Genomic DNA, 13,264 nt, shown 5'->3' on the forward strand with positions numbered 1-13,264 from the left:
CTCGCCACTCACCTCTTCACTCCCTCCCGAGATCCCCTCCCTCTGCTCCCCTCCTCCCCTTTGCCTGCCGCTCACCCACCTGCTGCTCCCCTCCCCCCGCCAGACCCTTTCCACGCCCGCCACAAGATCCCCACCACCACCTGCTATGCAGCTGGCTCACCGCTCGCCTCCTTACCCTGCTATTGCCCCCTCCCCCCAGTGGCCCTCTCCCCTTTTCACCTTCAAGCACAAATAACATTCCCCAAGGGAACTGAACAGGCAACAGGTGTAGCTACATTGCCAGATAAATTCTCCTGTGCATGGCCAGGAGTTCAGTGTACGCTGGACAGAGAGAGATGAAAAGCCAGGCTACCTACACCAACCGGAAGCCTAATCTCTCCTTTTGAAAAAGCGCTTGTCAGTGAGAGCCTGCATTGAGGCAGTAGTTAGATCACCTTACCCAGAATTCCCTGCCAGACTCATTTACTTAAACTAGGTTTGAATAAAACGACTAGATCAAGAAATAAACTCACTGGCTAGGTCAGCTCCTCCTTGAGCCAGGTTAACAGTTACTTCTGCTGGGTACAGAGAATAACTGAAAGGTCGTCATTTGGAAACTGGTTTTATCCCCAATAAACACATTTTCCTACAACATAAAGCCAGCTGAATGTTGCCAAAGGCTTCCTGGGGGTTGGCAAATGCCTGTCAAATGGCTTCATTACCACTTCGATGGCCGTTTAACAGTTTCAGTTATCTCTGCTAGTAAGTCTCTGGAAGGCTTTTTCACTGCCCATGTTACAGCACAGTGACATGGGCAATGTAGTCATGCTTTATCGCCAAGGGAGAGCTCTTCCGGTGATAAAAAATAACCACCCTGAACGAGCGCAGGAGTGCGGCTCCCTATGATAAAGTGGTGTCTATACTGGCTCTTTTCAGCACTAAAACTTTTGTGGTTCCACTTTTAGCGCTGAAAGTGGCAGTGTAGACACAACCTTACTCAGGGATCCCCTCCACTCTCCTCCTCACTCCCCCAATCTGCCACAGACTCCTTGCTCTCATTCTTACACACACACACACAGCCCATGCCCCGTGGGGAGGGGGGCATGAGGAGAGACGCAGCCAGCAGCTGCGGGAACTCGGAAGGGAGGAGAGGATGGGGTGAAGGAAAAGAGAGGAGCAAGATTCACCCCAGACAGCAGCAGCAAGCCGTGGGAACCTCGGGGAAGGCTTAGAGCAGGGAGGGGAAGAGGTGGGGGGCACCACGGCCCAGGTGTCAGGAGGTTGGGTAGTTGTGCCAGGGGAGGGACCCTCACATGGCTGTTCACTTGTCAATATTATCCCCTGGCTAAGATCTGAGTTTAGAGAGCATTGTAGAGGGGATCACAGGTATTGCTTTGTATCCAGAAATACACTCACCTGTTTGAAAAGCAAGACAGAAATTGTACAGTATCTGATTTAATCAAAATGTGCGTTAGAGGAATGTTGGGGTCTTTGATTTGTCAAAGGCAAGGCACCTACCTTTCTATGTTTTGGCAGAAGGGTAATAACTAGCAAAAAGATGAAGGATGAAGGTTTCCCATTAATGGTCTGTTTCTTTGTTCTAACAGGAGATCAAGGACTTCCTGGTGCACCAGGTAGGCTGAGTTCAACAAGTTGCCAGCCTCCTTGGCGCTTCGACTGAACCTTGCGCGCAGTGACATTGCAGTCAGCTAGGATTAATTTTGTGCATCAAACCCCTCCAGGCTGGCTTTCCATGGAGTTTAACTCTTGTGCCATTGCAAATGTCTTATACTGCTTGAAGTTTTTATACCCTTGGTGTTTAAATACAGGCAGAACCACTGCCCTATAGCTCAAATGCCTAATTTGCCGCAAGGCCTCATCCTGTCCTGGCTTGTGTGTAAGCACATGTTTCCCTGCATGATCTTGGTGTACTGAGGCCCGTGGGCACGTTTGAAAGATTCTGCCCAATAATTGCAAACTGGGTTTTGCCTGGGACAATTCTATCAGCTGCCTGCATGAGTGATCATGCCCTAACAATGTGTGTGCAAAGGGTGTGTGCATGCAAAGCTGTGTGCGTTACAAGTCGGTGTTCATCATGCAGCTGTTACCACTGTGTTAAATAATAGTGCAGCACTCACACTCAGCTGGTATGTGGCCTCCAGACCCTACATGTTAAATATTTAGAACTATTTTATAGACAAATCATGCATCTTTCAGTATCAGCCATATTGGACAGGAATAGTCTCAGAGTCAGAGAATATTTATTGTCACACCCTACCGTACCATGCCTGCCATATGCTGCTAAAGAGACCCCTGCACACATACAGTGCTTAGCAAACAATATATTTTTTCAGCCCGGCCACCCTAAATCTGCAGTCCTGGATTTCCAAATCCCTTATTTTCATATTTCCTAGGCACCCACCCTTGGTCCATAGTCAGGGAAACTGCAGATTTACTACATTGTGTTTTGCTTACAGGCATCCCAGGTTCGATTGGGCACCCAGGACCCGAGGGACCAAAAGGACAGAAAGGCAGCATGGGTAAGCAGCACTGACCCATCTTGCAGATTACTCTGAGCGTATCACAGTTCAGTTACAGGGGGAGACTCACCTACTATGTGCATACCCTCGACGTGCATGTGTGAACACAGGTCTTCAGCGTGGCCCTTGTTGTCCTGCTGCAGGGAGTGGGGTGTAGGGGAGACACAGAATTTCACCGCATGGAACGTATAAAGTTGTATTACAAGCCATTTGCTTTCCACAGGTGATCATGGCATGGAGGGACCCACGGGCCAAAGAGGGCGAGAAGGGCCACCAGGACCTCGTGGGGAACCTGGGCTACCTGGATTTGGGGAGAAAGGAGACAGAGGTAGGAGACTGTCCTGTCCCCAGTGCATAAAGAGATGAGCCATGAAGGATGGGTCTTGGTTCTGGTTTTGCAAAAGCCTCAGTGGTCAGGATTTAATTTTGATAGTTCAGATCCAGGTTTCCTTTTATCTGCCTCTCCACTTGGAATAGGGCTGAAAGGGCCACTTCGACAGTGGCCAAACCAGATGGCTTTTGTTTTGCCAAAGCTTATCAGTCAGGGTTGGGTTTTGCAGAACCCGAAGTGGTTTGGCTCTCAGCTCATTTTTACTTTATCCACACTGACCACGGTGAGCCAAGAGTCAAATGAAAGGCTCTGGCCCAAAGCTTCTACAGAGTTGAATAAATAGACTAAACCAGAAAACTGCTGAGTGTGTGCAAAAAGGCAAAAGGGTTGGTGCTGGATGACGATTCTGATTGTGTGTCCTACCAAAAAGAATCTTTTAATTTCTGTAGCTTCTGCAATTAATTACAAAGATCTGTCTGTTGCATTGGATTCATTCATCTTTTAGCACAGAAATGACTGATAGATTTTTTTCACACTAAAATATTCACTGACAACAGAAGACAATGACCCCAGGTGGTGTTGTGAGATAAGTCCTGGGATATTAGAAGGATTCAAACCTCAGTGTGTCATAATGCCCAATGAGATGGGCTCGTTTCTGGATAATGCGTTCTCGGTTGTCTTAATTACTAATTAATCATGACACTGAGCGACGGGGAATCAGAGCCGTATACCACAATCAGATCCTTACTAAATTGGCTGCTAACCCTCAGTCATTCAAAGTGACTCCGAGAAGAAAATAGACTAGAGGTGGCTGGTGGTTTGGTTTGTAGCTGTGTAAACATGCAATACCTGTCTGCAAAGCAGCATTTTCATGGGTGCGCATGGAGCTGGGGGTAGGAAGGTGAAAGAGATGGCTGGATCTTTAAACAGGGAGCCCAGTTTAGGTTCATGGAGACAATTGGTTTATAGCAAGTGGATCCCACAGGAGCAATTTTGTCTTGCTGCCCAGGAGGACAAGAGAAGCTTAGTGTGGTGCAGGTGATCCCCATGTTGTGGACACATCTCTTTGAATCTTAGAGTTCCTTCTTGCAGTGGAGGATGGCAGCTGGCAGGCTTGTAAGTCCCTACTCCATGGGTGCTGTGGGGCTGGAGCACCCATGGGGAAAAATTAGTGGGTGCTCTGTACCCACTGTCAGCCAAGTTCCCCACCTCTTCCTCCTCTGAGCATGCCGCATCCCTGCTCCTCCACCTACCTCCCAGCGCTTCCCACCCGGCTGCCGCCAAACAGCTGTTTGGCAGCGTTAGCATGCTCCGGAGGGAAAGAGTGGAGTGGGAACATGGCACATGATGCTTCCGGTGTGGTGCTCTGCTCTTGTTCGATGATGATAACAGTTGGCTGCATGCGTGTTCCCTCTGTATGCTGTCCCGGCTCTGTGCAGATCGCTGACCCAGCAGGCCCTGAGAGAACCCCAGTGACCACAGACTCTAGTAAGGTATAAAGGCACCCGGGCCAGGTTTATTGTCAAAGAGAAACAGTCTCCAACTCCCCAGCATAGAAATCCAAGATGCTGCTAGCTAGTAATTATGTGCTCCCTGACAATGGACCAGCTCAGTCAGTGGCAAGACTTTCCACTGCCCCCTAGGCTGGCCAAAGACATTCACTCGGGGTGTGTTCTTATACACAGGTACAAACAAGTTATACATCACTCCTGACATATTGAGGTGCAACCCCTGTACGCAGTAAGGGGCCGCCTCTCACCTTGTACATGTTGATTCGAACAAAACAACTCTATCCATCATATTCCCCTTTTGGCCCTGTCATTGGGATGGGTCAGCCTGTTCCTTGTTATCTGTGTGGAGTGTACAATATGCAAATATTCTGATATCTGATGTCCAGCACCTTTAGGTGTGTCTCTTTTTGCAGCATCAGCCCTTTCCTTGCCAGCTTCTGTGAGCAGGGCCTGCCTCTGGCTCACAGCTTAACTTTGCTTTGTGTTAGCAAAGTCTTGACCATTACTTTAGTTCAGGCCTTAGGCCTCATACTGGGCCTCCGATAACGGTTTACGTTTCAGGGCCTCCTCTTACTACAGCGGGCTCAGGGGAGGATGCAGGGAAGAGGCGGGGCCAGGGCGGGGATTTGGGGAAGGAGTTGGAATAGGGGCAGGTAAGGGGCGGAGTTGGGGCAGGGACTTTGGGGAAAGGGTTGGAATGGGGGCGGGGCAGGGGTGGGAAGTGGTGGGGTAGGGGCAAGGCCTCATAGAAGCAGTGGAGTGGGGGCAGGGGGCAAAAGGGGCTTGAGCACCCACGGGAAAGAGGGGAAGTTGGCGCCTATGGGCAGGCTGGTTAATGACGTGCTCTGATGCTTTACTATCTAGGTGCTGTTGGTGATCAGGGACCTGCAGGACCGCCTGGGCCACCAGGGTCTGTTGGCCTCAAAGGTAAATACAGCACTGAACAGAAAATGACAGCCAGGTTGCATTGGCAATAGCCCTGATTAGGAGCTATGGGAGGATGTGTGGAAGGTTGTGGGTCCCACTGTTTTGATTTGTGCCACTCCACAGACACCAGCAGGAGCTGACCCATGTAACTGAGAGGAAAAATTTTGCCCATAAAGAACAGCTCCCCATTGAAACAAGCTGGAACTCTGTTCCTCCTGCCTTGGGCAAGGAGGAGAGGACATGGCTTGGACCACCAGGAAAAGCTGTTTCCTATAGATTGCAACAATCCCAGCTCAAGACTAAATTGCTCTGATATATAGGATGTGTGACAAAGTTCCTCCTCTACCTTGGTGGGTCCTGCACTTATTGGCAGATTTGCTCACCTCACAGATTCACCCTGTGGATCAGGAAACAGCCCAGAGACCTTCCCCTCTGGTAGAAGCCACAGTCCAGGTCAATTCCTCCTGAGTTTGATCAGGAGTTGGGAGGTTTGGGGGGAGCCCGGGCCCGCCCTCTACTCCGGGTTCCAGCCCAGGGCCCTGTGAATTGCAGCTGTCTATAGTGCCTCCTGGTACAGTTGCACGACAGCTACAACTCCCTGGGCTACTTCCCCATGGCCTCCTCCCAACACCTTCTTTGTCCTCACCACTGGACCTTCCTCCTGATGTCTGATAACACTTGTACTTCTCAGTCCTCCAGCAGTATGCCTACTCACTCTCAGTTCTTGCACGCCTCTTGCTCCCAATTCCTCACACACATACACACTTCCTCTCCTCTGGCTCCCTGGTTCCCCCTGGCCTGATTGGACTGAGCCCTTTTATAGCATCAGAGGGCCTTAATTAGAGTCAGGTGCTTAACTGCCTCACCTGACTCTTAGCAGGTTAATTGGAGTCAGGTGTTCTCATTAGCCTGGAGCAGCCCCTGCTCTGGTCACTCAGGGAACAGAAAACTGCTTATCCAGCGGCCAGTATATCTCCCTTCTACTACTCTGCTGTTCCCAACTGGCCTGGGTCTATCACAGTTGAAAATTATGTGAGATCATCTACTGGCTGGAGGACCTGGTTTAGTTAGGGGCACTCTGGAATCTAGTCACCTGTTGGCAAACCCAAGGAGATGGGTTCTCCTTCCCATTACAATATAGCTGAAATATGGTGCACTTCTTATTTACAGGCATGACAGGTTCTCCTGGCCCACAAGGTCCACCTGGTGAGTGCCACATTCTCCTTTTATAACATACAGGAAACAAAAAGACAGAGTGACAACACTCTGTGTGCTTGGCTTCCTTAGAAAACTTGCTCAGCAGTGGAGTAGACTGGACATGATTAAATTATTTCATTTTTTCTTGCAGGTTCTCCTGGTCTTCAAGGATTTAGAGGTGAAGCAGGTCTCCCAGGGGCCAAAGGTAAGACTTAGAGCCCAGTTTCTGCTACACTGACCAGTTATGGTGGCTCTAACAGATGTTGGTGTTTTTCCACTACTGCCCAGAAGAGAACACCCAGCTGTGAATCAGAGACATATCTGAGAAAGGTTCTGACCCTGGGACCCGAGGATAATAGGAGAAAGATAGGAGGACAAAGAATATACTCAGTGATGGTGATAGATACCCTGGAAATACCATAGATAGGTAAGAGCATGATGGATTAGATTAGATTAGATTAGATTAGATTAGATTAGATTAGAAGAAGCATCAAAAGAAGAGGTGGGTCATGTTCTGTCTCTAGAGAAGAATGATGGAGGAAGACCTGCCCCCCCTCTACAATATTTATTCTTTAAGTCTTTGCCTTTATATATTTTAGGTGAGAAAGGAGCTTTGGGAGCACCTGGACCCAAAGGTATGCTAATCAATTAAATTACTTTTGTCAGTACTTTCTTCCTGTTGGATTACTCAGGATATTTTGTCCTGGTTCCCCCAGTGTCAGATTGGGATCAATTACATACCTCATTGGCTTTGGTTATTTGATGCTTTTGTCATCAGGTTTCCCTTTTCTTTGACAGTAAAAGGATGTTGATAAATTGGACATGGTCCAGAGAAGAGCCATGAGACTGATTAAAGCATTAGAAAACATGCCTCATAGTAATAGACTCAAAGAGCTCAATCTCTTTATCTGAACAAAAAGAAGGTTAAGAGGTTACTTGATCACAGTCTGTAAGTATCTACATGAGAGAAGAATGTTTAACAATGGACTCTTCAGTCTAGCAGAGAAAGATATCACAAAATCCAATGACTGGAAATTGAAGACAGACAAATTCATTCTGGAAATAAGGCATAAATGTTGAATGGTGAAAGTAATTAACCATTGGAACAATTTACCAACAATGGATTCTCCATCACTGAAACTTTTAAATCAAAATTAATATTTTTTCTAAAAGATCTGCTCTAGGAATTATTCTGGGGAAGTTCTACGGCCTGTATTATACAGGAGATCAGACTAGATGATCACAATGGTCCTTTCTGGTCTTGGAATCTATAACTCTTAAGAATCTGTGAATTACATGAAGTTATATTTCCTCTTGTGTTTGCTTTAGGTGACCATGGAGAGAAAGGACCTCGTGGTCTGACAGGTCAGTATATAAACATTTGTTATCTGGGGTCCTGGAATTAATACTGTCTATAAAATATGAAGTGAATTATTATAAAAATGTGCATGCAGGAATATAGTCTGCCATCCAAACTTGCTCCGCTTATTTTTTAAAGATAAAAATATTGTTATTGTTGACATTATTTTTGTTCATTAGAATATAAGGTGTGCCATATCTGATCGTATTCTTGATTCATATAATCAGATATCCCTGGGTAGGGATCCATACCTATTACTTCAGAGAGATTCCCCCTCACTTGGAATGCACTCGGTTAATTTGTACGTTTTGGAAAACTCCCTCCCAGTTCCCAAAGGTGATCACGTGGCACCATGAATCACGAGGCCTGAATGTCCTATCAATACAATCTTTAGCATGCAAAGCTGCAAATGTTGTTGATCGTCATGAAATCTATCGTCACCAACATTATTTTTATTCACTTTAATTTAATTTGATTGCAGGCGAGCCAGGCTCAAGAGGATTGCCTGGTCTTCCAGGGGAGCCAGGAGCTAAAGGATCTGTAGGTAAATAACAAAGAACTGATGCAACATTTCTAGAGAACACACATAGGTGTTGTTTCTACTCGCGGATATTCCATTTCTGTGAGGACTGGAATGGAGATAACTGTGCAGTGGAATTGTACTGTATGTATTGCCAGGTCTTTCCCACAAATCTCTTTCTGGTTAGATTATATTTGCATAAAAGTGGTCCTTACCTTTAAGCTTTTGGTGAAAGTTACCGAACCATCAATGATCCCAGTCAAGGTCTTATTCAAACATAATATAATAGAAAGCCGTAGTCTTGTGTTCAGCTATACACTATACAGGGAATATCCACGATACCGGGTATACTGTGGGACCATTCCAGCATTCCCTAATGAGCTCTTATCTTTGGGTAGGTCCAGCTGGCCCCGACGGACACCAAGGCCCAAGAGGTAGGTGACTATTTTTTTCCTTTTTCTCCCCCATTACCCCTCATCAGAGACAAAAGATCAACTACATCATGACTTGACTGCAGCTTGAGATGGTGGCTGATGATGTAGTAGCAGAGTCAGTGGAGCGATGGACTTGGGGCCCTGGCCTCTCAACATAGTAGTAAAGGAGTGTGCCATCAAACATCTAACACTGAACTGAGAGATGTTTACAGGAAGCTAAATGTCCTTGTGCCCCAGTTCTCCATCATGCTGACCTCACCTGAGATGGGCCGTGTGTGTGTCAAAGGCACTAGAATGAAGTTAACAATGAACTATCATATTCATTCTGTAGCATGAGCACCAGGTAAAAGTGTCAGGTTTCAGTGGTAGCCATGTTAGTCTGTATCAGAAAAGAAAAAAAAAACCAAGGAGTCCTTGTGGCACCTTAGAGACTAACAGATTTATTTGGACATAAGCTTTCATGAGCTAGAACCCACTTCATCAGATGTATGAAGTAAAAAATACAGGAGCAGGTATAAACACATTAAAGGATGGGGGTGCTTTACCAAGTGTTAGGTCAGTCTAACGAGATAAATCAGTTAACAGCAGTGTAAGCCGGTCAGGCTGGGGCTCGTCCCCCTCAGGCACGGCGGTGAGCCAGGGCGCCTCCTTACACACAGCAGTCCGCGTCTACGCCTGGCCCTTGGGCAGAGCGGGGCAGCGAATAGTTCAGGCTCAGCTCAGGGGCTGAGCAAACACCGTCTATAGCCCAAGCCCTTGGTCAGGGCGAGGCAGCGAATAGTTCAGGCTCAGCTCAGGGGCTGAGCAAACAGTCTCTAGCCCAAGCCCTTGGTCAGGGAGGGGCAGCAAATACAACACAGTACAAGCAGTGAGTCTATACAGAGGGTCTCCTCAGGTCCCGGAGCGGGGGAATCTGCCACCCTTGGACGGGTGGCAGGGGGGACGCAGGCCCTCCCACTCCACTGCGTCCCAGCCCGGGGCCCTAGCAGCAACAAGGGTTCGCTGCAGTCAGTGGGGAATCCAGGCCGCAACACACTGACATGGGTTCACAGTCCCCAGGAGCCAGACTGGGGTTGGCTACCCCCGGGCTACTTCCAATTCCCCCCTCTCCCTGGACCTGGCCTCCGCTGGCGTCGTTCGGGGGGTCCCAGACCATGGGTTCCTCTGGATGCTGGGAGGCAGGACACTCCAACGGCTCCTCCGGATAGTGAGCGCAGGGCAGGGCAGGTTCGGGGTCCTCCGGATACCAGGCACGAGGCAGGTCCGGCTGGGGATCCTCCGGATACCGGGCACGAGGCAGGTCTGGCCAGCGCTCCTCCGGATACCGGGCACGGGACAGGTTGGGCCCAGTGGGAGCTTGGGCCTCAGCATCTGTCCTCTTCGGCGGCCGGGCCGCAACTGAGCTCTGGGGCCGGGCTTTTATACTTCCTGTCCCGCCCCTTGACTTCCGGGGGGTGGGGACAGGCGGCGTCGGCTCCGCCCAAGGAGGTGCCTGCTCTGGCTCGTCCCCCTCAGGCGCGGCGGGGAGCCAGGGCGCCTCCTTACAAGCAGGAAACCAAGGGAGGAAAAATAACTTTTGAAGTGGTAAGAGAGAGACCCATTACAGACAATTGACAAGAAAGTGTGAGTAACAGTAGGGAGAAATTAGTATTGGAGAAATTAAGTTCTCCCAGTCTTTATTCAGGCCTAATCTGATGGTATCTAATTTGAAAATTAATTCCAGTTCTGCAGCTTCATGTTGGAGTCTGGTTTTGAAGTTTTTTTGTTGAAGAATGCAAGTGTATTTTCCTTATTGTCGCACAGTCACCTCCCCATTTCAAGCAAAAGCCCGAGTGACTAGACATACCTTATGTGATCTCCTTGAGATCACCTAACTCGTGCTGTGTCACAGCAGTGGCCTTATATCTTACATTTGAAATAAGAAAATTATGGCACTTCAAACTTGGTTGCCCGCCTCCTAACTCTGGATGCTAAAATTGGGCATTTAGGCATGAAAGTACCTGCTTAATGTGCCAGCATGCCCACTGACTTATGGGTGGTGCCTACAATTGAAACATTGGCTCTTTTCACATCGACAGTCTCTAGACTGTAAATGGTTATTGTGCTACATTAATCTGAGTATGTTTATGTTGTCTTGATAATCATTCCTAGGGGAACAAGGTCTCATGGGAATGCCAGGATTGCAAGGACCGCCTGGGCCCACTGGAGATGCAGGACAGCCAGGTAAAAGCAGAAAGGAAAAAATGACTATTGTTAGACAATGCCATTGAGTTACACATCCCATCTGGAGGGATTGCCTGCTTGCCAATGCTACATGGCTCTGTGGCAGATAGTCATGCTGGGACTTTGTGCTGAAATGCGAAGCTATGTGGATGTTGGGCCTTTTGCAATCTGCAGATTACACACACATATATGGATGCTGATTTGCACAGCTGAAGATCTGCCCATAATTATAAACAAAATTATTATTTTTCCCCCCAAGACATTTTCCCAAATCCCTTAGAATTTTTGCCTTTATTTTTCCAGGTCTCACAGGACCGCAGGGACCCCCAGGTAAGTCATTTAGCCATGTTCTGATTTATCACCAACACATTGTAGCACCCTAACTTTCCTATTAGCCTCACATTTGTGAGCCTATTATCCTTACATGAAACACAGGTGCAGGGACCACTAAAAGAGCCAAGATATGAGACTGACAGCATATATTCGCACATGCCCAAGTCTCATTTATGAAGTTAGGACAGCTCATCTGACCACAGTTTTTAGGTTAACACAGATATTTTTTTAAATGCTAGGAAAGCCCAGTTTGAAATGCGCTATAGTAATGAGGAATGGGCCTTCATGAGAGACAGTTTTTCTTTAGTACAGTTTAAATCCACATTACCTCTTCACTAGTCTGGTAGCTGTCCCAACCGCACAGCATTTCACACATGGAATCCTAGGCAAGACAAGGATACATCAGCAGGCTGGAATGTCCTCTCCCAAATGCTAGGATCCACTTCCAGCCCAGTTTTGTAGTGACCAAGCCTTGTTATCATTTGGTGACTGCCCAATGGTCTTTGTGAAATCCGTCGATTGTTTCAGTCTAATTCCATATCACCAGATATCCACATCACCAAAGCTACCATCACAAATGTCTTTAGCTAGCCCAACTGTTTACATTTCCAGCCAAGGGGTGAATTATCATGGTATGAGTTACTGTCTGAATCTTAGAGGCTGCACCTCCAGAACAGGGTTCAGTCACATTGGTGGGGTGCTAAGGGGAAGAACTTTGCATTTCCTATCCCCATAATGTAGCTGTCCTGTGAATAAATGAAGGATTTCAACCTCCAGGGCTGTCAGCCTAGAAATTTTCATCAGAACTAAGCTCACTTACTTTCCTTTTTGTAAAACGTTGGAAAAATGACCTAATGCTAATCAGCTGGTGAGGAGATGATAAGAGCTACAAAAGGCCATGCAATCTCAAAGAGGGAGTGTGTCCCACCGAGTAAAGCAGAATACTGTGAGCTAGGGAAAACTTTGGGCAGTGCTATGGGTAGGTCACTTGGAGAAGCACCTGGGCTGAGATGTCCTGAGTCAATAAACAACACCCATATGATAGAAAATATATTTCTGCTGGATGATAGTTCAGGAACTCCTTGGAATCTTCACCCTCATCAGGTCGAAATAGGGATTTTAAAATGGCGATTCACAGGTTTCTGAATCAAAGTGGATGTTGAGATAATTACTGCGGATGGGATTTTCACAAGCTATTTAGCAGCACAATGTCCCACAAGGCTTCTGAAAATCCCACCTTGAGTTACTAGGAAGGCATTCCAGGTCCTTGTGCCTAATTGCACATCCCTAGAAATCTGGGGTTTTCAGATAATGCGGCACTCCTCAGTGCACCATCCTGCAATGGTATCAAGGGTCCTCTGATAAAGCAAAGGAGTTGCAATCAACAGCAAGAAATCTTTTTAAATGCACCCACTACAAATATTGGAGAATAAATGGTTGGATCAAGTGACTGCATGGGGTTTTTTTCTCACTAGCTGGGAATTACCTGGAAAAAAAATATTTACATTCATAATTTTGAATTATTTCTTCATACCAGGACTCCCAGGCAACCCTGGTCCACCAGGGACTAAAGGTAAGTTGGGATTCAAACCAGATATTCATTTATTCTCTAGGTACTTTGCTTTAGTGAGGATTTTCTTGTCTCCTGACCAGTGCCTGGATCAACAGTGGCACCTAGTGGTTTCAGAAAAGAAAAAAGAAAAATGGATATAACAAAAGTCTCCTGAAGCACATAGAAACAGGGTGTTCTCCAGAGAAGTCATCAGCGTAGCTCTCCCTCTGAAATGTATATATTGGACCCAACTCTGCCCCTAGATACATGATCACAAGTCCCAGTGACTTCAGTGCAAGCTGCACACTTGTATGTAGGATCAGAACTCAGCCCGTTATGCATTTTGACAAATGTAGC

At 47.2% G+C, this 13,264-nt stretch overlaps 1 protein-coding gene across 1 annotated transcript in view; it reads left to right on the plus strand.

The window, feature by feature from the left end:
• COL17A1 (collagen type XVII alpha 1 chain) overlaps positions 1-13,264 on the plus strand; it is a 65,864-nt gene that overhangs the window by 31,921 nt on the left and 20,679 nt on the right. The window contains exons 21-33 of the mRNA XM_032786115.2: positions 1,587-1,613; positions 2,457-2,519; positions 2,743-2,847; positions 5,226-5,288; positions 6,459-6,494; positions 6,637-6,690; positions 7,085-7,120; positions 7,815-7,850; positions 8,327-8,389; positions 8,764-8,799; positions 10,951-11,022; positions 11,326-11,352; positions 12,893-12,928. Of these exons, the coding sequence (XP_032642006.1) occupies positions 1,587-1,613; positions 2,457-2,519; positions 2,743-2,847; positions 5,226-5,288; positions 6,459-6,494; positions 6,637-6,690; positions 7,085-7,120; positions 7,815-7,850; positions 8,327-8,389; positions 8,764-8,799; positions 10,951-11,022; positions 11,326-11,352; positions 12,893-12,928 (654 nt within the window). The remainder of the gene's footprint in view (positions 1-1,586; positions 1,614-2,456; positions 2,520-2,742; positions 2,848-5,225; positions 5,289-6,458; positions 6,495-6,636; positions 6,691-7,084; positions 7,121-7,814; positions 7,851-8,326; positions 8,390-8,763; positions 8,800-10,950; positions 11,023-11,325; positions 11,353-12,892; positions 12,929-13,264) is intronic.

Source organism: Chelonoidis abingdonii, chromosome 16, assembly GCF_003597395.2.
Source record: "Chelonoidis abingdonii isolate Lonesome George chromosome 16, CheloAbing_2.0, whole genome shotgun sequence".
In the NCBI taxonomy this organism is placed as follows: Eukaryota; Metazoa; Chordata; order Testudines; family Testudinidae; genus Chelonoidis; species Chelonoidis abingdonii.